A 23,854-nucleotide genomic window follows, 5' to 3' on the forward strand; every position below is an offset into this window, starting at 1 on the left:
TTTTAAATCACCTTGGATTGTAAAGTAACCTGTCTTCTCTCAGGATACATATTTCTGAATCTTTTATTGAAGCTGTATTTACATAAACCCATTTGAATAGTGTAGTATTTTTTTTTTGTTTTCAATTTCAACAAGAAGCATTTTGTGAATTATTCTTTCTGTAAAAACCCCCATGCTATTTAAACAAACTAAATGTATAAAAAAATACTGTTTTCTGAACTTAACTTCATTAACTTAAAATATAGCAACAGAAATTTTGCTCAGATACAATATCACCTCTTTCATATAATTGAGGCTAAGCAGTAACCATGGTTTACATGGTTTAAAATATAAATTAGTCCATTAAAATAAATAATACTGAAACTTCATTGAGGAAAAAAATCTTTTTATTTGTTGTGTGATTGTACAAAAATCCATTTATAAGGAAAAAGGTGGAGATATTTATGCAAGTTTTTTCATTCTAATAAACATTTTTCTTTGCATGCTTTAATTGTTGCAAAAAAAAGGTTTTAACAGAAATCTAGCACAGCTTGCTTGAGGAGTGTGTATTTAGTTCCTATCAACAAGAAATTTTCAACATGAAGAAAATAAGATGTCAAACTAAGACAGATGAGAAAACCAGCTCTCAATGCAGTTGTGTCAACTTTGATGCACAGGGGACTTATTTTCCAATTTGTAATCGTATCAGCTGATCAAATTAATGTATGATAAAGTATGTAGCAGTAGATTTGGTTTTTGCTTTCATGGTCTTATTTTCATTTTCTGTCCAGGGCCCTCTACATGTGGCAGCTACAGCTCTTACAGTAGCATGTAAACAGATTGGCCATGACAGGTTATATTCTAATAATAGTAAAAAAGCAAGCACTAGGTAGATGTATACATACAAAAAAACTACCATTCATAAATCTTAAATAAAAGACAGAGTGATGTAATTCCTAGGGCAGTGGTTACAGTACCAAGCTTGACAGAGGTCAAGAAGCATTTGGACAATGCTCTCAGGCACATGGTGTGACTCTTGAGGCTGGTCCTCTGCAGGACCAGACGTTTAACCTGATAATCCTCTTCAGTCCCTTCCAACTTAGTTTATTCTGATTCATTGAAGATTCTTCAGTAGAACAGAAAAATTCTTGCAAAAAGCTTTCTTCTAGATTTAAAAGCTGTGAGTTACACTAAAGTCTCTTCAAATCTGAAGTATTATAAATTAAGAGTCAGAGCCATACATATTTAAACCAGCTTGTTTCAAAGGAAAAATAGGTTTATGCATGTGGATCCCCAAATTCCTCACACTGCAATTATTTTACTTTTTCTCCAAGCTTCATTTAAAGACAAGATCTTAGTCTACAAATAGTCTCAGAGGAAGCACTCTAACCATAGAATAGTGCTTCCTCTGTTTTTATATAAGGGGGAAATGACAGTTATAGTGAATGTAGGAGATGGTAAATAGTCTTCTCCTTTATGTCTTGAGCTGAGAAACATCCTCTCCTAAATAATCTTTACTCTTTGGAAGTCCAGTATTCTGGCAGTTTTTAAAAGGGCCATCAAGGTCATGATCATACATAAAAACATAGAGTCTGCAAGTTGTGACATAGAATTCTGCCATTAGAAAAAGTAAAACTAAATGTTAGTACTACTTTCAAATCTTTTACCCTGAACAGGAAATAACAGAACCTGCTACAGGTTTCCTTATCTCTAAAAAAAGTACGAACCAGCATTCTTTTTAAGTGGTTGCTGTAAAGTTTTATTTGAAAGAATAGAAATTCACAGTAGACTCATTGATGTAAACATCTGTTTGCAAGCAAATAGCTAGTCTGTGTTTTCATTTCAGGGAGCCCCAGGTTCTTCATACAACACATATTCTGGTAACCAGGTAAACATTCAGATAAAATGCCCTATTCAGAAACTCCATCGAAAACCTTCCCTGAAGGAGTAGCCAGATATAAACCAGTAACCCATTCTGTCTTCTGCACAGGGAGGGCCTTACTTCTATCCTGGAGGAGCCTATGGACAGGTAGTAGTTCTTCCTCCCTCACCAGGATAATACAGACTCCATCCTCCTAGTCACTTCACTCCCAGTATTGTGGGTGCTTTGATATATTAAATTACAGACCTGACTGTTATCCCTAAGAGCAGAAAAATTAAATTAACCCTGATGTAACCTGGTGGTGTGAAGCTTGACAGAGAACAGTGCAGAATGGTCTCTGCAGTTTCTTTGCAGAATTCAAGTTTCAACAGGCTAAGAAAATTACTACCAGAAGATTTCTTCCACTTTAAAAAGTTTTGAGTTTTACTTAGGCATATAAAAATTAGCTCAAAACTGGGAGAAAGGGTATAGTGAGAACCACATGTGCAGGTATTTAAACTCTCATCTTCAAGAAAATAGCTGGTCTGTGTTTTTCTTTCAGGGTGGCCAAGGTTCTTCCCACAGTTCTTACTCTGATAACCAGGTAAATATTCTGGTCACTGCACCTGCTCAGGAGCAGCCTAGAAGTATTCTTTGAGAGAACATTCAACTATGAACCAGTAAATTTCTATGTTTTCTCTGCAGGGAGGGCCTTCCTACTATTCTGGTGGATCTTATGGACAGGTAGGTGCTCTTCCTTCTTTGTAGAGACAGCAGACGTTTATCTTCATTCCTATATTTCCCATGTAGTGGCTGCTGTGAAATATAACACCCAAGAGTTGAGTCTATCATAACACCTAATAATTGTATCACCTGTCTGTACCTTACAACATGAAATCTCTCAGAGAAAGACTAAATTGTGCTTCCAGCTTCCATGGAATGATCTTTCATCTAACTAAAAAATTAGTGATAAGAAACCCCTTCTTTTTTAAGAGTATTGGCCTGGATTGAGATTTAGATACATTGGTATTTACACCATCCTGTTTGCAAGTAAATAGCTAGTCTGTGTTTTCATTTCAGGGAGCCCCAGGTTCTTCATACAACACATATTCTGGTAACCAGGTAAACATTCAGATAAAATGCCCTATTCAGAAACTCCATCGAAAACCTTCCCTGAAGGAGTAGCCAGATATAAACCAGTAACCCATTCTGTCTTCTGCACAGGGAGGGCCTTACTTCTATCCTGGAGGAGCCTATGGACAGGTAGTAGTTCTTCCTCCCTCACCAGGATAATACAGACTCCATCCTCCTAGTCACTTCACTCCCAGTATTGTGGGTGCTTTGATATATTAAATTACAGACCTGACTGTTATCCCTAAGAGCAGAAAAATTAAATTAACCCTGATGTAACCTGGTGGTGTGAAGCTTGACAGAGAACAGTGCAGAATGGTCTCTGCAGTTTCTTTGCAGAATTCAAGTTTCAGCAAGTTTGCTACCAGAAGATTTCTTCCACTTTAAAAAGTTTTGAGTTTTACTTAGGCATATAAAAATTAGCTCAAAACTGGGAGAAAGGGTATAGTGAGAACCACATGTGCAGGTATTTAAACTCTCATCTTCAAGAAAATAGCTGGTCTGTGTTTTTCTTTCAGGGTGGCCAAGGTTCTTCCCACAGTTCTTACTCTGATAACCAGGTAAATATTCTGGTCACTGCACCTGCTCAGGAGCAGCCTAGAAGTATTCTTTGAGAGAACATTCAACTATGAACCAGTAAATTTCTATGTTTTCTCTGCAGGGAGGGCCTTCCTACTATTCTGGTGGATCTTATGGACAGGTAGGTGCTCTTCCTTCTTTGTAGAGATAACAGACTTCTTATTTTCCTCCTGTTCTGCCCTTGAAAGATGGAAAACACTTTATTTGGAGAATCAAATTAATCAGCTTTTAAATTTTTTTTTTGCAGGGAGGGTCTTCTGCTTATGATGGCAGCAGTGAATCCTATGGTCAGGTAAATACTCTTCTTTGTGTAAATGTTGCTGAGGACCAATACCCTGGCTGAAGTAAACATGCAGCTATATCTGCATTTCTGCTGCCACTGTATTCTAATGAAAGTGATCTTTTATTTGAGGAATGAGTAAATTTGTACATACTTTAAGCTGAGTAGCTTGAAAGTTTACAGGCAGTAAAAGGTGGGGTGCCTCCAACTTTTAAGGGTTATTCTTCTCAACAATATCTTGAGCTCAACGATATCTTCTCAACAATGTCAAAATCTTGAGTTAACTGCAAGATAAGGTCTCTTCATAAGATGAAGGTCTCTTCAAAAGTGGAATTAGAATTTGAGTTAAAAAATATGTAACATCAGTATTTTACAGTGACATAACTCTGAGTTTCTGAACAGTTCTGATAACTAGGTAAATAATAATATTTTTTTAAATCTGCCAGAAGAAGAAGATCCCTACAGTAAGCAAAAAAAAAAAAACACCAAAAAAAAAAACAAAAGCAAAAAACCAAACCCAAAACAAAACAAAAAAAAACAAACAAACAAACAAAAAAAAAACAAAAACAAAAAACCAAAACCAAAACAAAACAAAAAAAACAAACAAACAAACAAAAAAAAAACAAAAACAAAAAAAAAAAACCAAAAAAAACCAAAAAACCCAACCTGTTTGCAATATGAACATTATTTATGTTTTCTGAACAGGGTGGATCTTCTGCATATAGTGGTTCTGAGGCTTATGGCCAGGTAAAGGTTATTTATCTCCTATATCAAAAGCTTAAGCTTGCTGTGTTGGTTCTTACGTGTACTGGGTTCTATGCTTCAGTTATTTTTAAGTGATCATGACCACAGAAATGCCATTTTAACTTTTGTTTGTCTTTACCTTTGTAACAACTCAAAATGTTTCCATAATGTAGAGAACATGAGGCACTATGTATGCCATTTTTAACTGTGACTAGCCCTGTGACTATTCAGTGCTTTAACAACTTTATTGTTCATACATTAGCTCTTTCAAAAGGAAAATCCTTCATGCATTTACTTTACATACTTATGCAGAAGCTGTTGAAAGTTTAACTTATGGCATTTTTTAATATAAAGAATGATAACTTTGCAAATTAACTTCACTGAAAAGTTTCTCCCTATAAAAATGCATGTTTGCAAAGAGGGCTTCTTTTCCCAGCCTCTTCTGCTTAAGCAACAGGTAAAGTTAAATTTTTTTTCTTTTCTTGCACATTCCCTAGTTTAGGTAATTTATTCTTCTATTTTATATTCCCCACAATTAAGAACATGTAAGAGACATTTTTACATGAAAATTAATGGTTTTCCATTATTTTACAGGATTCACCTTCCATAGGAGCCAGTGAAACTGAAGATAATGTAAGCATTTCTTCTCAAAAATATCAATATCTTCATTCACTACCTTTTAAAGTAGCTAGGTGCTTACATGGACCTTTACCTTATCTGATGTCACGTGATTTTGTTTACATGATAAGGACTTCACAAATTAAAATTGCAGTTAATAACAGTTCCAGCTTCTAACAATCAAACATTTTTTGAATTTGTTGTTAGAAGTAGCAATTACAAAGAAAGGTCTTTTTATTTCACAATTTCCATCAAAACTCAATATTTGTATATGACTACTTCCCTCTTTCCATCCCTTGCCCTACATTTTGTTTGTTTTTCCAAATGCCAGACACATGATTCAACTACATATTGCATAGGACTGGTCTGTCTTCATGCAGTGTGGTGAAAACTGCCTGCTTTTCTTAAAAAGATGCCTTTTCTCCTGACTAAAGTACACATTCTATTAACTCTGCTGAAGCCATTTATAAAACTTTACAATTTTTTAAGTCTTTTCCAGGGTCCTGGTTAGTAGGAAATTGCTCTCTGCAAATAATTACAAATTCAGCTGTGCACTTTAGTCACAAGTATACTGTGTCAATAGCTTCAATGCAGTTTCTGAACCAAATCTTCTTATAGATATTCAAGAAAGCTAAAATATGATACTACAGAAGGTCCAAGAAACCCTCTGAAAGAAACTAAGGTGTAACAACAGAAGTGTACCACATCTTGGCCTTTGAAAAATCAAGACAGCTTTGCAAATCATGAAGTTTTCCCCTGAAACATTCTGGAGGAAATAAAATAGATTGAGATATGACCTCATTCCTTTATTTCACTATATCAGGATTCAGCTTTCAACAGAAAGAAATGCTATTCTCCAGAAATGAGTAGAGAAAGAATTTGTAGACTGCTTATCCTACATCTTCAACCTTCCCACAAGCAGTACCTCCCTTTGCTTCCCATCCTTGCTTAGAAAGAAGTAGAAATATTTGCCGTGGCAATAACTAGATTCTAATCTTTCTCAGGATCCCTCCTCACCGTCTGGTAGCCGCCAGAGTGAACGGGTAAGCAACCTCTCCTTTATTTAGTGCCAGGTGCCAGCCCAGTGCTTGGCAACTGCAGCACCTAAATTACATCTCCTGTGGAAACCCTGAGGCAGCTCCAGTGTGGAACAGAAAGCCCTCAAGCACAGCAGGAATGAGGATATGGGTAAAGAGTTAAAGTACTGCTAGAAATCCCAGCTGATGCTGAGGTGTGCTCTTGAGTCTCAAACACACATCATAAATGTGATAGCACAATTTGTATATTCAGGTCCTTGCACTTTTTAAATAATTAATTTTTCTGCAAAGAGCTTCAATACCATGATTTTTCCAGCACTTATTCTAAATGCAATCCTTTGCTTGTTGTGCTGTATGACTTACTTATGAAGGCTTCCATTTTCCTATCATTTTAAATGGCACATATTGTATTTATTCTAATGACACAGACTGAGATATTATTTTGTTGGAGAATTAACTCTTTCAACTTTTGTATTCTAGAGAATATCTTCCACTAAAAGAACAATTATCAATAGTCATGAAGGGCATGTGCTGTTTTATATAGAAAGAGAGTAGATTTTTTTTGTTTTTTTCTTGAACAATCTGTGACAGAAAATTAAGGCATGTGGAGAAGCAAGGAGGAGTGTTTTTCTTCCACTCTGATTTTTCCAGTTTTTGGGGTTTGGTTTTTCTATGTAATTTCATCTTAAATACATTTTTCCAGGATTTTTATTCCCCAGGAGGCAGCCAGTCAGGTGGACATGTAAGCATCTATTTTATTTATTATTTGCAGTTCTCTTTCAAAATGGCTGTAGTATTTAAAAATTATCCCAATGAATAAATTACACCAAACCATTAATTTCCTAGAATTTCTCATGACATCTGGCATCTGTCTTGTGCAATCAAATTGCAAACTGTTTGAATAAAAAAATTAAAAATTTTGTGGGTACAATAGTCTTGTTCTCCAGAAGCCATTTCAAAAAATAAATTGGGTCTTCTTTTTGCAGGGGTCATCTTCTCAAAGTGGTAGCTACTCCAGTGGACAGGTAAATACTAAATCTTTGTAATTTTGACCTGAAGAATCAGTCATACAAAAGTTTGAGGCTTCATACTGTATTATAGCAATTTTTAATCTGTGAATGAAAAAGATTGGTTCATTCTTCCTTACATAGCTCTATACAAAATTTCAAATGCAAGCAGAGTAATCAAAATACAATTCATGTATTAACTGATGTTTTAACATCAGGAAAAATTAAAGTAATACATATTTGGCATTAATTTATATATTTTAAATATAAAGTAAGTGATTTTTATTTTTTTTCAGGACTCATCCTCATCTGGAAGTAGCCAGTATGGTGGGCAGGTGGGAAATTTTTCTTCTTCATTGTCGTTGTGAGGGTTTTCCCCCCCATCACACGTATTTCAAGAAAATGTTACCAGATGGGTAATACCTAAGTTTCCAGAATACTCTGTGGTTTATTTTATCCTCATTAATCTTTCTATAGATAAAATTGCATTCTTAACCAAATGGACCTTTCCAAACATAGTTAAAAGAGTAAAAGACAATATTTTGTATTTAAATGCATGTGTCACAGAAAAATCTTTCAATAGGAATGTAACATTTACAGGGTTCACCTTCCTCAGGAGGCAGCCAGTCTGGTGGACAGGTATGACTTTCTTTCTCCACAGTCTTCAGCTGGGCTACTGTCAGGCACTCTAATTTACTTCTCTCATCTTTCCTTCACAAGAACTGTTCTCCTTCACCACTGTCCTTTTTGCCCAAAGCCTCAGCAACACATTGTTTTCTTTTGCCATTTGTCATTTGGGCATCCAGCAAGCCAGAGTAGCCAGTAGTAATTGTTTGGCACGTGTATCTCAGCATCTGTACCTGCTTTGGTACTAAACAAAGTTGATGCATATTGAAAGTGTAAAGTGAGACACTGAATGGTGAACTCCTGGCCACCTGTCAGTTAGTTTTGTCAGAGTAGAAATCACCTGTTTTCTGTATCATCTGTAACATGAAACAGTACTGCATGTAGTCCAGGTGCTCTGGCCTGTTTAGAAAAAAAAAAAATTGCTTTCTGTGGTACTACTCAGAACATTGTATTCATCCTTTTGCTGAGTATTATTTTTAAGGTAAAAATTGTAGGTAATAAAATTTGAAGATTGAAACTGAGCATTTTGTAGCCCCATCAGAGCAATAAGTGCAGGAACAGTTGCATAGGATGAAACAGATTCAGTTCTAGAAGCTGGGCAGTTAAAATGTGGCTTTATGGTTTGCATGCCTGGGATGGTAGAAGTAATTTGAATTGTAACTAGGACCCATTTCAGTCCTGTGCTCTTGACATCTTAAATATTTTCTGCATTCTTTACAGGGTGGATGTGATTGCTCTGGGGCAAATTCTGTAAGTGCTACTTGTTCATTATACATTTTCTTTTACTAAACTAACTGGAAAATTATGTGAGACGCTATTTATTTCCAACTTATTTATTTGAATGTACTCTTAATTTTACATTCATTGTTCCTTTGATGACTTAGATGGTTCTGATATGGTGGGAGTTATTTCTTATCATGCCAAGATTCAGTGTTACAGAATCATTGAATCATTTAGGTTGGAGAATGCCTCGGGTCCAACCATTAACTCAGCACCGCCAAGGTCAGCACTTAGCCGTGTCTCTAAGTGACACATGTACATGTTTTTTCAATACCTCTGGGGCTGATGACTCAGCCCCTTCCTCAGCAACCTCTCCAGTGCTTGATAATCCTTTCAGTGAAGAAATTGTTTCCTAAAATCCAATGTGAGCCTCCCCTGGAGCAGCTTGAGACCATTTCCTCTTGTTCTATTGCTTGTAACTTGAATGAAAGGACCAACCCCCACCTGCCTACAACTTCAGAGAGTTGCAGAGAGCAATAAGGTCCCACCTGAGTCTCCTTTTGTCCAGGCTAAACAAACCCAGCACCTTCAGCTGCTCCTTACAAAGCTTGCGCTCCAGACCCTTCCCCAGCCTCTTTGCCATTTTTGGACACAATCCCACAATCCCTTAATCCCTTAAGGCCCTTCTTTTACTGAGGGGCCCAAAAGTGAACAAGGATTCAAGGTGGCAGCTTCATCAGTGCCCAGTCAGTGCAGGGGGACAATCACTTCCCTAGTGCTGCTTGCTGGCCACATTATTTCTGATAAAAGCAGGAAGCTCAAAGCTGGCAGTGAGCTGCGTTTCTGAGCAGTGATGTCAGCTGCTATACAGTATTTACAGAGATGTGTATCTCTTCTCAATAAGCCCAAAAATGATTGCATTAAATAGCAGAGTTAATTGACAAAAGAGCTATCATGGAAGAAAGCTAAAATAATAACCAGTCTATAAAATTGCCAGTCATAAAAATTTGTATCAAAAAGCAATGTTTACAAAATTTAAAACCTAAACAAAACAAAAACCGGAGCGACTTCTCACTTGTGCTTTTAATTCCATATGAAATTTCTTAAGGACGATGAAATAGGATAATCCCTGTTTTCCAAAGCAAATCATATGTGGACTATCAACATGTAGCTTGTAAAGGACATTCCTGCACCTTAGAAATATTCTTATTTCCTAGGCAATGAATTATAGGTAGACACAATATGATACTTCATGATTTATGGTCTTGTGGGTAAAAAAAGGCTATTTTCTCTATTGGCAAATTGATTAAAGTAAGTGAAGTATAAGTGTAACTAATTTCAGGCTGAGATATTCCTCCTTTGAAATGCCATGGGACAGACATTCTAAGGTTTTGTTTCACGTATAGTTTATGACCAAAGACAAAGGCTAATTTTTCTTGTCTTTTTTTCCTTTATAGGGTGGATCCCCTACTTTAGTCAGAAGTGATTCCTCTTCAAATGTAAGAAATGTTCATCTGCTTTTAAGTGTATCCTCTGTTTGCTTCATCAATATAATGGCTAGAGAGGATAAAAAGAGTCAGTTCCTAATAGAAGTCATGCACTTGTGAAAATAATCTACTTTCGTTACAATTAAAAACACACACAGGACATTCCTGCAGTGATCCCAGTTTCTCTTTCCATTTGAAATAGTTTTCATTCAAAGAGAAGCCTTACAATGAAAATTTTTTTACAGACACAGGTAGATAACAGTATAAATATTTACACTGGGAGTCAATTCCATTGGCTTCCTAGGAATTATGTAAAAATATCCCCCAAGGATATGGATTTATGTTATTTTATTCCTCTTAGATTTTTTACTGCAAGAAAGTTTAGTATTAGTGTTTATGTGCAACTATCTTTCAAGAAGTTTTGCTACAAAAAGTTGTTATTTAAGAGCAAAATAATTGGTGGTTTTGGTGTTTGCATTTTTCCCCAGGACTCATCTTCTTCTGGAGGCAGCCAGTACAACAGCCAGGTAAGCATTCATTCTAAAAAGAGAGGCAGTTTGCCACTTCTGAAAATGATTGTTAATTCATTCAATAAATTCAATTTTTATATAGGAACTGGGTGAAAAGCAAAAGTCCAGCAAGTGAAATTCATCACTGCATTAGATATGTCCTAAAAATTATAACAACGGATTTTTTAGCAAATAGTGCCCTGGCTTTGTGAAACTTGCAAAATGAAGCTCAAAAAAAGAAAAAGAAAAAAAAACCAAAAAACAAACCCAACCAAAAACAAAACCAAAAAACGTGTTTTTTGGGGAAAGAGTTAATCAAACTGCATCATTTTTTATTCCTATTTGACCTAATTCCATTACAAAGAAAAAAAAAAAATCCAATCTCCCCTCTTTAAAGAGACCTTTTGTTGTATGAGGTTTCAGCAAATTTCCTTAGTTTGGTTTTCAGAGTCCTGCTAGGTAGCCAATATTTTACTGTGAGCTCTGGTCCAGCATTCAGCTTTCCAAATAAAAAAAAAAAAAGTCATTCTCCAGAAGTGAGCAGAGAAAGAACAGGAAAGAATGTCACTTTAACCTTCCCAACATGTCACACAAGCAAAGCACTATGTCTTTGCCTGCCACCCTTGCTAAGGATCTCAGGTATTTTCCCAAATTAGCTTGCTCAACTTAAATCCTACTTATTAAAGCATTCTGAAAGTCCTGCTCACCTGTCTTCACTCTTTACCTTGGTCTCTTGCTCCTGTTGTCCTGGAAGAGTCATGCTTTTATTTAAGGAAATCCTACTGCAGGTAATTCACTCATCTGGTATTCTTTACAGGATTCATATTCCTCTGGAGCTAGCCAGTATGGAGGACATGTAAGTTCTTTCTTTTAATATTTTATATTATATTTTTAATAAATATTTGACTCATATTAAGGACCTCAATTTAATATATCAAGAAAATTGACAGTGGTCTATACTCTGTAGTAATATTGTAAATTCAAGGAAGACAAAAAACCAGAGTTTATTTTGGGATAATTACACACAAACACTCAAATAACAAAATACAGGTATCTTTGCCACTTCTTTCCATGAATTAGATATTCATAAATAACTAATTGTCAATTTTTTTCCAGGAGTCATCTTCTTATGGAGGCAGCCAGTATGGTGGACAAGTAAGCATTAATAGTCCCCATTTTTGTAGTTTATTTACTGTCCACCTGACTGACTCTATCTTAGCTTTAATTTAATCTAAAATCTTTTCAGTAAATATTTCTCTGTAGTATTCTGTTGCTACTGTAATTAAACAAAACAAGTTCAGATGAAGATCATTATCTAAGACTAAGAAAAAATAGAATGTGAAATACTTGGTTGACTCAACTGACTCTTGAAATTTGCAGGATTAGATATCATGTCTCTCTGAAATAAATTAGTACTTTATGAAGCCAACCAGAATTTTTAAAGCCTCATGAAATGATTCTATGAGCTTATGAAACAGGTGTAACAAGGTTTCAGTTTCCATTTTTTGTTTATTTTCAGGGTTCACCTTCCTCAGGAGGCAGCCAATATGGTGGACAGGTGAATATTCTTCCCTTGTAGCATTTACTACCTTATCAAAGAGATTTGGTAGTTCTCTGGGTAAAAGAACATTTTAAGGAGATTGGGGTTTGGTTTGGGGGGATCTGTCCATTTTTTATCTAATTTGTTACTAAGTATATAATGGTTATAAATTGGGATGCCAAGACACAGAAGAGCTTTTAAGATGGAACTTCTGATGCATCATGGTAAATGCAGATGAGCCTCAGCCATTTTGGCACAGTCTGCTTCAGTCCACTCGCAGTTCTGGAGTGAAGGAAACTGGGTACTCCTTCATATGGAGCATGGTTTAAAGGAGTACAATGACATGGATATAGATTATTCAATTCTTTTTTGTTCAGGGTTCACCTTCTTCAGGAGGCAGCCAGTATGGAGGACAGGTGAGAATCTCTTCTTGTTCCACACCAAAACTGGGTACTTTTATATTGACTGAAAAAATATTTCGTGAAAACTCTCTTTATCTGATAACAGATAGGTATCTAAAGATATATGATCTAAAGCAACACAAAAATTATGAAAATCTGCTGCTTCTGATGAATTAAATGCAGTTCTGGCCTTGTTCTACCTTCCAACCTGCCCTGTTGCTGTCAAGGTTTCTTAGCTCTAACAATAAGGAAGGAGATTCATTCCTCCTCTACCTCATTTCCTTCAGAAAAATGCAGTATGAGAGTTGATATCTGAAAAGCAGAATGGTTTAAAATAGGAAGAGGGGAGAAGGTGAGGAGTTACTGGCTCCTCATGCCCCTGTGAAATGAAAGATGACAGATAGAGTTCCTAGTGCTGCCTGGAGGTATAGCCTCTAATATGGAGTTACACATAAAACAATAGGCTGTTTACCTTCCTGTCATTGTGCAACAGAGGAAAAACATAGCGTTTCTTTTAAAAGCTCTTAACCTTTTGATTTGAGAAATAATTGGCACCTTTGCTACAGGGTTCATCTTTCTCAAGTGGCAGACCTTATGGAGGACAGGTGAGAATTGTTTTTCTGCTTATGGGTGTTTTCTCCATTGTTTGCCCTTTTTTTTGTGTGTGTGTGAAAATCAGAATATTTTTTAAAGTAGTGTCTTACAGAAAAAACAGTGTTTAGGCAGAATAAATGACTATCTGACTCTGTTGTGCCAGGCCACGTAAGCAAAGTACGGAACGCTACTGTGAGCGCACAGTCCAGTGCAGCAGCACTACTCACACCTGCCTGAAGCTGACTTTGATTCAAACTTCATTGTTCTGTTTAAACAGCAGCCACTGTAAAGGATTTCAGTGGATTTCAGTATGGTCATAAAGTAAATGTTCATGTCTCTGTGGCTCTTAAATCCAAGGAAGACAAAAATGTGTTTTTCTGTGACAGGTCATGAGCTAAAGAATGTGCAACAAACACAAATGCTTTTTCATTTCTTTAGGGTATAGCTTCTTCGGGAAGCAGCCAGTATAGTGGACAGGTAAAACTTCTACTTTCATGGTATTTGCAGTTTGGGTGCACAGCTCATCAGGAAAACAGATGGGTATTTTTTGCAAAAAAAAAAAAAAAGTAACATTCTGAGATAGGATAGCATCAAGCTGGGCTGAAGCAGGATTGTTAAGTATGAGTCTGTCTGGAATATCAGATCACGGTTAGAGCAAATGATACAGGGGCCTGTGACACTGCATGGAAATGTTGAAGAAACATATCACAGTTTAAGAAGAAAATTTTTTTGTGTTATGTTTAAATGGAAGCAATTTGAAATTCTGAGAACCACAGAGAACAAGTGAGAATGTTACTCAGTAACACAGAAGTAATTAAGTTACTCATTTCTTCCAGGGCTTTTCTTCAGGGGTCAGACAGTCTGGTGGACAGGTATGTTGTCTCTCTCTGCACTGTTCAGTACTGCTAGTGTCATATACTCACAAATTGCTTTGTGTAACTTTCCTTCATAAAAGCTGTTTCCAGTTACACATTTTATCCAGATTCAATATGGAAAGTGAGGCACTGAATAGTAAACACCTGGCTGCCTCTAAGTTTTATCAGAGTAGAAGTTACCTAATTGGCCTCCACAGAAAGTCATCTAAAGAGCACTGCATGTATCTATAAGACCATAGAGTATGCTGAGTTGGAAGGACCCATCAGGATCATCCAGTCCAACTCCTGGCCCTTAGCAGGGCACCCCAAAAATGACACCATGTCCCCGAGAGCATTGTCCAAATGCTTCTTGAATCCTGACAGGCTTGCTGCTGTAATCACTTCCCTGGGGAAATTCTAGTTGCTCTGGTATCCTCAAGGGATAAGCAGTATTACTATTCAGAATTTTTTACTTATCCTTTTGTGAGTAGGTTTTACCGTAAATTTTAAATGAGAAGTTAGAAGATTCTATTTTAAAATTTGATCAGTAAGTGCCCCGCTAGTTTAAAAGGGCAGGGGAGAGATAAAGAAACTGCCTCTTTATATGGAGCTTGATAAGTTGATGAGCAGTGTTTTATAGTGCATTTTCTTAGAGTAGCAGAATATGAGTTTGATTTACTAATTCAGAGGCCTATTCCAATCACAGACACAGGAAAGTAAGTCTGGTTGTGTTTTGTACAGGGTGGGTGTGTGTGCCCCGGTGGAGGTTCAGTAAGTATTTTTTGTCTTTATATATTTTTCATAGTATGTACACATGCTGGAAAATTCCCAAGGAACTACACTTCTTGAAATAATTATGTCTGTGAAGTTCTATGTATGATGAAATATTTTTCCACATTATGCTAAAATGATCAATTTTGAACCTGCTAAAGGCAAAAGTATTAAGTGACTTGCAACCATAGTATTGTATTCAAAATACAAGCTACTCAGTTTGTAAGAGAGGCCTGGGACTTTTCTAAGAATCTGTGTCACAAATATCTCATAGTGTACCTGTTGAGTTTTGGACTTTGCTCTTATGATAGTTATTAGCAGTATGATTGAACTAGTGAAACTTAGATTAAAATTTTGGCTCCAAATGCTTTCAGAATGGGGCAGAGAAACACATTTGAAAAAGTTAAAGCTATTTCCATTTTTCTGTCTAATTAGTATATTTCCTATTTCTTTGTAAGTTTCTGGGGGGAAAAAGCCAAAAACACCCAAATATACATTCAGTACAGTCAAAAATTGCTTGGATCACTACTTCTCTTTATTGGTCTGTGTAATCAAGCAAAATGACACACCCAAGTATATAACCCATGGGATATATGCCAATTTTGAGAATCAAAAGTGTTGAAAACAACATATAAATTAGAATTTATATAAACAGAAATTATATAGTAATAATAATTATTAATTAATAATAGTCACTTATATACACATTATATATATACACATATCTATTCCTTGACATATAAATCAAGATGAATCAGAATAATAGTAAGCAGTGTAAATGACTTGATCATTGCAGTAGGTCAGTGTGTTCTCTTGGATTTCCTCTGTGTGACACTGAGGTTAGTACAGAGTAAACATTGCTGTTTCTGTTCAATGCAGGGCTCTTTCGCAGGAACCAACTACCATGGTGGACAGGTAGGCAGTTTGTCTCTAACATTTACAAAGATTAGTTCCTCAGGAATAAACATGGCTCAGTTGTCATATGTGCCAGCAGCCATTAAATATTGAGCTCAGTTTAGTCACAGAGATAGGTACAATAATTCCAGAGAGTGCAGGGGGCTTTTATTCAGTCACTCTTGACATTTCAGTTATATCCTTCTATATACAAGGGCCAAGGCTTACTTTGTAGTTATAGAAGCTTTCTTACCTTGAAAAACTACTGAAGAATCATTCACAGGGTTCATCTCACTGCATAAACCAACAATGTGATGTGTGCACAATTAGTCATCTGCTACTGCATTAGTAACTGTGTAAAGTTCTTCCAGTTAATCAGTGTCATGACTATTGTTTATATTATATGAGGTCCAGGATCTTTTTTTTGTCATTTAAAAATTTGTTGCTATTAAAAAAAAAAAGTTTATTAAAAATTTGCATTCTTTTTATAGGGTTCATATCCTGGAAGTAATCAATATGGTGGACAGGCAAGCAAATTTTCTTTGTTTTCAAGATCTTACTCCTATTTGCAATATATCAGCTGAAAAAGTATCAGGCAGTACATATACTGACAGTTTTTAGGGTCATTTCACTCCTAATAAATATTAGGAAAAAATAGTACCTGAAACAGGTACTGTCAGTAGCTGGAGCCTACTCAAAATGGAGTAGCATGAATAAATTTCCATGCAAAGAAATTCCATAGATCATAATTTTAGTTGGTTTACCTCAGAATGCCTCTTATCTCAAGTGATTATTTTAATATTTACATTAAATACTTGGGAAATTAGGTACAGAATAAACCAATAGATACTGCTTTAAAAATACAAATTCGTGTGTGTTGCACACAATAACACTACTTTCCTCTTCAGGTCACCTCAAGACTCTTCCTGTTAAGCGTGTACCTTTATGCAGACTGCTTGTCACTGATTCAGAAATGTCACTAGTGCAAATAGCTGACAGATGAAATGCATGACTAACTCAAAAGATGGAGCTTATTTTCATTAGTATTACTGTGTTTGCAGTGTCTCACTCTACCATAATAAAAAAATTAATTGCTTTTTACTCCACTGACAAGCATTGGTGTTCAGTATCACTATTAAAAAGATAATCTCACATAGAATGGAGAGGATTCTTAACAGCTGCAAATAATTTTTTTTCCCCAAACTACCTATTTGGTAATATTAACAAGTGTTTTTACAATAATACATATGGTGTTCTCTAAACATGTCTGACAGAGTAGAAAATCACAAATAGAGGCAATTGGTTTTTTTCTCTTGAATAGAGCCATATATAAGACACTTTTGATCCATTTATTTATGGAACAGAACAGTCTCAGCAGGTGTTTTGTGACCACCCAATTTACTACTTTCAGCTGTTGAAGAACTTTGAGGCATTAGATCAGAAGTCTTTTTAGACTGCATCTTTTTAGATTCATATACTTTCCAGATTATGACTGAGATCTCCTGTAAAAAGTCCAGTGATGTTTCATTTTGCACAGAATAACAAAAAGTAACTGCTGTTAATTTTCTGTGATTTTTTTTAATAGGGATCTTATCCCTCAGGAGGCAGCCAATATGGTGGGCAGGTGAGTATCCTCTTTCCATCCCATCACTTCAAACTCTTTCCTAACACAGTTTCTAGATCAGGTCAGTTACTTGATGCTGACAGATACATTAATTTGGCCATTTCAATCAGTTTAAACAGTGGAGACAGTACGGATTGAAGTCATTTCAGTAAGGTGAATGAAAGATTTGGTTACAATGAGTTACTGCTCTGAATAAAATATTCCTTTGAACACACTATAGTTGCCAGGCTGTATTTCACAACACTGCTTTCTTGATTCTTGTGCTGAGTAGTACAGAGTGTAAATTTTAAGCACCCCATTTACCTTTTTTTGTTCAAAGAACACCCAAATAAGCTTGTCCTAAGTACTGCAGAAATTGTCTCAAGAGAGTGATAGAAGACTTTACATTCAATTAATACAGGTTTGATTGACTTCTTACAGGGCTCATATCCTTCTGGAGGCAGACAGCATGGTAAACCAGTAAGTACAAAATATTCAAATTTACCTTTCTCTTTTCTTATACGCCTGCTTTAAAAAATTATATCAAGTTAGTTATGGACTAGACAGTTAGAGAATTACTTTAATATGCAAAGAGTGGCACCTGATTTACTTATCTGGGATACTCTCAACAAATGCAAAGACAACATTTATTTTCACACAGTTTTGAGACAGCACTTTACTGTGTAGCTGAACTAGTAATCACAGAATGAGTCCACTGGATTTTTGTGTGTGTGTATGTAAGGAACTCCTGAACAGCAATTTCTGTTTAAATTAATAATAATAATACACTTTGTGCTCAGAGCTCAGTTTTTCATCGATTTTGTATGAATTTGTCTTAAGCATTTCTGTCTTGCTTTGAAGAAAACACTTTTCCTTTTTAAAGGAAATAGTTGCCATTTAACTATGCATATGTTCAACTTCTACCATTTCAGACTACTCTTTTTACTATGTAATTTGGACCTCACCCTTGCCATTCAATGGCAGTTGATACAAATGTTTTAGCTTATCTCTTATAGAAAAGATGTACTTGTTATTAAAAAGTGATCATAAATGTTACATTTTCTAATAAATGAATCCTAAAGTTAGAACACTTTATGTATGTATTTGATGGCATTTCTTAAAAACTTAAATGATTGTAACATTTCCTGTTGGCAATGCCATTCAAATAAGCAGAGCCATTTTACCAGAAAACTGAGTAAGATGCGTTCAGAACACCTAATTTTTCTGTACCTACTTTTATTTTCAACTACTTTTCTTATTAGAGTTTCCTTTAAGTAGGGGCTATAGAGTAAAGGCCTCTTATAATTTGCTTTTTTTTGTTGGTGCTGTCTTTTTTTTCCCCAAATGTAACCATATACTGATACCAGGAGAATTATGGTTTAATTGGACCTTATTATTTTTTCTATTCCATATATTAAACACAACTATAAACCAGTTCTTTTTTCTTGAGAATTTTGCATTAAATTGTCCAATACAACATTTGAAAGAACACACATAACAGAGAATGTTAAAGATATGTATTTCAGATAAGGTTTTGCCTGGGATTTTTAGATGACAATACAAAACAGTGTTCATTCCTCTGTGGTCTTTAATTACAGACAGCAAGGCTATTTAAGCACAAATAGACTTAGAGTCAAAAACAGCTATCTTTTTTCAGGGTTCTTCTTCCTCAGGAGGCAGTCATCAAGGAAAGCCAGTAAGGATATTCTTCTTTCAGTATTCTGCAACCAAATTAGAAATGGGGATATTGGGTTTTAAGATAGGTAACAACAATGAGGGTGAAATTTTAAATTGTGTTACAATGGTAAAGGTATGAGAAAAATTACCAATAAAAATTGGAATATTTTGCTGAAACTTAGGATGAGGCAACATTTATTCCTCCCATAGCAAAGTTTTGATATACTCTGTTACTCATAGGAACATGTTTGGGTCATTCTAATAGGAATGATGCATTTAAATATCAGGGTAGTCGTTTCAGTTTCCACCTCTGTAGTTCGGACAAGACACGTTGCTTTGACCTATTCCTCTGAAACTCTTCCTGCAATAAAAAGGACATAGCTGCGCTTATTTGAGACCATTCAATTAAAATGGGGGGGAAAGTGCAGTGAAAATGGTAAAACTAAAATCAGACCCGATATTAATCCAGGGCATTTTCAAGATTGCTGTGTGCTCTTTGGACACTGTTCACTGCAGCCTTGTATGACAAAAATTAAATGGTTCATAATTATTTCACAGGGTGGCTCTGGCTCAGGAAGCACTTACTCTGGGAAACCGGTAAGAATACTTTCATCACAGCACTTAAATCTTCTTTCCTCAGTGGACAAAGAACCTGGGTGGTAGGTAGAGAAATTTTGGGATGACTTGGTCTGAAGAGAACAATGTGTATTAATATTATTTCAGTCTTCCTCTTGAACAACTTAAAGCCATGCTGTGGGTTAAGCTATTAATATCTTGTTGATCACAGGAAAAAACTGTGTTCAAAACCATTGGCTGGGGACACCTCTATAAATGTATTTGTTTGTTTGTTTTCAGCAATCACCTTACTCAGGCGGCAGTCAAGTGGTAAGAACTTTTCCTCTATAGTTTCTACTGGTTTCTTTCTATAAATGTCAGAAAACTGAAAGCTGTCAAATTTCCTACATCTGAATAAATATTTGAGAGCACATGTGCAACATAATAAATGAAATAGTCTTAAACAAAAATGAAAAGTGGGACCACATAGGTGCTTTATACTTTTGACCCTGACTGTCACTGAAAAATATGTGTTGATATAAATGTGGCACAGGATCTTTTGACATCAGAAGTGTCTACGTAATAGATGGGGCTAATAGAAAAATTTCTATGCTTTTATAATAGCAATAAAGAGAACTATTTAGGAATGGGTTTATCAAATTTCTCTCTTCTTTTTTTTTTTTTTTTTTTTTTTTTTTGATATAGAGCTCTGCTGGGAAACACTCTACTCCCCAACTCCTGATGTTATTCAGTGTTTTGAGTGCCTTTGCTCTCTCTGCTGCTGTATCAAAATGGTCTATATGAACTTCGGAAGTGTTGACATCCTAAACACGGATTATAATCTGTATTATTAGATTACTTAATATAAGAAAAAAAAATACCATTAAGTCAAATTGGCAGATGTTACTTGGCTGTTATATTGCATGTCTAGCTGGTATGTCATGCCCCTCATTAGTTTACCTCTGGTTTTAGTCATTAGTAGTTATCATTAGTTGTGTCAGTGTTTTAGGCATCATTTTAAAAGAGCATATGGTACCCTACCTATAGGACATATTTTTATTTCCAATAGGGAATGCGATGAACACCTACCTGAAATGATTGGTGTGACAAATGAATACTTAGGGAAATATTTGGTTATGAACCAAAGTGGACAAGGTGAAATAAACTGTTGTATATGCAAACCAAGCACTGTGCCTGGTAATCATGGCATAAGGTAAGGCTAATGTAAACTTCTGATAAGCAGTCTCCACGGGACAGAAGAAAAGATGCTGAAGTACTCTCAGAGTATTGCTTTTAATCTTTTGTAATCAAATGCAAATTCAGCATGGGGATTGCAAAGAAAAAAAAAACCAAAAAAAAAAAAAACCCAAAAAAACCAAACCAAAACAAAAAAAAAAAAAAAACTCCACAGACTGAATTTTTTGGGTTATTTAAAGTTTATTCATTAGAAAAAATTAACAGATCAGAGCAAAGACATTATGAGCTCCATACTCCATTCAAACCAACTGCAAAAGTTCTGTAGAGTAGCATATGAGGCACATATACCCCAGATTAGGCTGATAAACTAAAATCCGCTGAAAAAGAAAGCCTTTTTCATTGGAAGGAATAGAAAAATAATTAAATTCATAAAACTAATACCATCTTGGCTCCTTTTTTCAAGTGTTTAGTTTAACCTGTGATACCTCATGTATCTGAAAGGTTAATTTCGTGAGTGCATCTACAAGCAGGTACATGTGCTCGCTGAAATACCAGGGCCCGTCTTTGAGCTCAGGAGCAGTTCCACACCTTGCAGCAAACTCTTCTGGAGCTCTCAGAGCCACCTTCTGTTTGGTGTTAACAAAGCGCACTCACCGAAAGCATACTTCTAATGAACGTGTTATTGAACGTGTGCCTGCTATCAAAATTATCATTACTAGTAGCGTGTTTTTCTGTCACGGTTTACAATTGTAATTGCTGAGAGAGGTTTCCATTCAAGTTCTACCAACTTCCGCGGGGCCAGGATTTCACCCGGTTTTGATGTGCAGCACTACCCTTTGCCAACCATCGGCAAATCAACCCGCAATTGAAGCACAAATGCCTATATACGATCTCCAAAATTCGGTGGACAATTTGTTTCTTCGGACAACACAGTAATGTTTTGTTTGAGAGGTCCGCACCTTAATTCGAACCAGCCCTACCCTTCTCTAATAAATTTGTGGTGGGTTTCATACAAAACGCTCGTGTCGGAGGCTCACGGTTTGGGCGGGTCACGGCCCGTGCCGCTCCCCGCGCCGCAGGGACTGCCGGCTCCGGGCGCCGCCCGTGCCCCGCGCCGCTGCCCCTCACACGGCCGGGCCCTGCCCGGGCCCCGGCTCCGCGCCCGCCCGGCCGCTCCCGGCTCTCGCTGCAGCCGCGGCCCTGGGAACGGAGCGGGCGGGGCTCGGCTGCAGCCGGAGCCTTTGCGGGACGGGACCGCGGCTCCCGGAAGCACCGGGAGCCGGAGCGAGCCGAGCTGGGCCGGCGGTGAGCGGGTCCGCCGGGCGGGCGCGCAGGTGGGAGCGGAGCCCGGCCGGGGCCGCCCCGCGCGGAGCGGTGCGGGGCTGTGCGTGAGGGGCGAGCCTGAGGGAGGCCCGGGGGGAGACGTTTGGGGGTAGTGGATGGGGCGGGAAGCAGGGCTGTGGGAGCAGGCTGGGGAGGGAAAGGGTGGGATTGAAGAGACACCGAGAGAAATGTGTGCAAATGGAGCCGCTTGGGCAAGAGGGAGGAGAGGGCGAAGTTGAAGTTGTGGTGGGGAAGCGGCTGAGTGTGAAGTTGGGAAGGGGCACGGATCTGCCCAGAGCTGTGTCAGTGCTGCTGAGGTTGTGACTCCCTTGCTGGTGCTCTGCTGAGGAGATGCTCACTATGTGTGATGTGGTGCTGCATGTGTAGTTCACAGAAATGCACATTTTACAAGTATTTGCATGGTTATCATAATTCTATACAAGTTTTTGAAATGAGAAACGCTCTAGTGGTACAGCACTTACAGATTAAGCAGAAACTCAGAGGATAGAGAGATAACAAATGTAATAATGCATATTATGGAATAAACTTAAAGATAAAAGACAAATATCAGAAGGTACCTGAAGTTGTTTCGTTTGATTAAATCCTATAAACTATGTTTTAAACCAGAGGGAGGAATACTTGGATTCCAGATAAAATATTTTAAGGTAGTGATTGAGTGAAGAAGACTGACACAGCTTTGAGCAAAAGAGGGGTGTGTTATTTAGGACGTAAAGAATGGGTGCAACAAACCTTTCTAAAGCTGAGTGAGAACCACCTGAGTGGGAAGTTTTATTTTTCATGGTGGTCTCTGCATAGGAGGATTGGGATCTAAAACAGCCTTTGCTTTTTAAAGACCATATGTGCAGAATGACAAAGTGAGTCTTGGAATTAACATTAGGTGATGGACTGCATTTCTCAAAATCTGTGGGGTTGCCTCTCTTCATGGGCACTGCACTTGACTTACCATTGTGCTCACTGAGTTGAGCTACAGGCTGCAGGGTGAGTTTGAGTGAGGTGACAGTTTCGGAAAAAGTGATTTACAATAATCCCTGCCTTTGGAAACTGTAGTTCATTATTCTCTTGTACATTGTTTGGCATTGTGAGAAGAACTTGTGGTTGAAAATCACAGTTCTGGACGATAAGTATCCATTGGTTTGGGATGCATGATGTTCTGGTTGGTAGAAGTAGTATGTGTAGCAAAAATACCAGTTTGGGGAAAGACTGGTTCTAGTAAGTATGAATTTGCTTTCTTTAGAGCAATGTATTGTTAGGAGTAACTCTGCCTCCAACAATCCTACAGGCTGCCTACACAGCCTCATTCCTTATTCGGGTGATGCTGTTGTTCACAACAACGAGAAAAAGGCGGGGATCATCTGTGCCAAGTACCTGTGGAATTCAAGTCACATGTCCCCTTAAACCAGTTCTGGATTTGGCAGTGTTAAGGGAGCACAACACATACTTATCTTTGGGACAGGCTAGCTAGACAGTTATTCCTCCCATACTGTTCTTGAATTGCTTGCTGCCTGGGCTTACTCTTCACTGGTTACTTCAGTTCTCACCGTATTCAAGAAGCTGCATGTGCGGGCTGCATGCTTGCTCTGAAACTCAGGAGGCTGGACAGCTGGATCACATCAAAGGAGGATGTCTCTAGAGGGGAGGAGAGATTCTTAACATTGTACTTCTCAGGATCTGGCATGATAGAGTCAGATGGTTCTGGGTTAGGAGTTCAGGATTTTGCCACTGGATTTCTGAACTTTGTCTTACATTTGTATCTCTTCAGTGCAGTTCAGTTGTCTCATTTTATTTGTAATTACTAGCATGCTGCAGTGCTTACAGATTGGTTTTCCCTGGAGGATCTAGTTTGTG

General features: G+C 37.2%; 1 protein-coding gene across 4 annotated transcripts in view; it reads left to right on the forward strand.

The window, feature by feature from the left end:
* The window catches only part of SLC35A3 (solute carrier family 35 member A3), a 93,904-nt gene that overhangs the window by 52,100 nt on the left and 17,950 nt on the right, over positions 1-23,854 (forward strand). For 2 of the 4 annotated variants that reach the window (XM_041421509.1, XM_041421510.1), the window contains 30 exons: positions 2,403-2,444; positions 2,546-2,584; positions 3,490-3,531; positions 3,633-3,671; positions 3,798-3,842; positions 4,536-4,577; positions 5,169-5,207; positions 6,197-6,235; positions 6,933-6,971; positions 7,216-7,254; positions 7,533-7,571; positions 7,837-7,875; positions 8,584-8,613; positions 10,041-10,082; positions 10,559-10,597; positions 11,397-11,435; positions 11,696-11,734; positions 12,099-12,137; positions 12,497-12,535; positions 13,087-13,125; positions 13,553-13,591; positions 13,951-13,986; positions 14,710-14,739; positions 15,619-15,654; positions 16,125-16,160; positions 17,219-17,257; positions 17,678-17,716; positions 18,894-18,932; positions 19,472-19,510; positions 19,769-19,798. In XM_041421509.1, coding sequence (XP_041277443.1) covers positions 2,403-2,444; positions 2,546-2,584; positions 3,490-3,531; positions 3,633-3,671; positions 3,798-3,842; positions 4,536-4,577; positions 5,169-5,207; positions 6,197-6,235; positions 6,933-6,971; positions 7,216-7,254; positions 7,533-7,571; positions 7,837-7,875; positions 8,584-8,613; positions 10,041-10,082; positions 10,559-10,597; positions 11,397-11,435; positions 11,696-11,734; positions 12,099-12,137; positions 12,497-12,535; positions 13,087-13,125; positions 13,553-13,591; positions 13,951-13,986; positions 14,710-14,739; positions 15,619-15,654; positions 16,125-16,160; positions 17,219-17,257; positions 17,678-17,716; positions 18,894-18,932; positions 19,472-19,510; positions 19,769-19,798 — 1,152 coding nt within the window. The other 2 variants (XM_041421512.1, XM_041421511.1) reach the window with 2 other exon arrangements.

This window comes from Onychostruthus taczanowskii, unplaced genomic scaffold, assembly GCF_017590055.1.
Source record: "Onychostruthus taczanowskii isolate IOZ18803 unplaced genomic scaffold, ASM1759005v1 scaffold7, whole genome shotgun sequence".
Classification (NCBI taxonomy): domain Eukaryota; kingdom Metazoa; phylum Chordata; class Aves; order Passeriformes; family Passeridae; genus Onychostruthus; species Onychostruthus taczanowskii.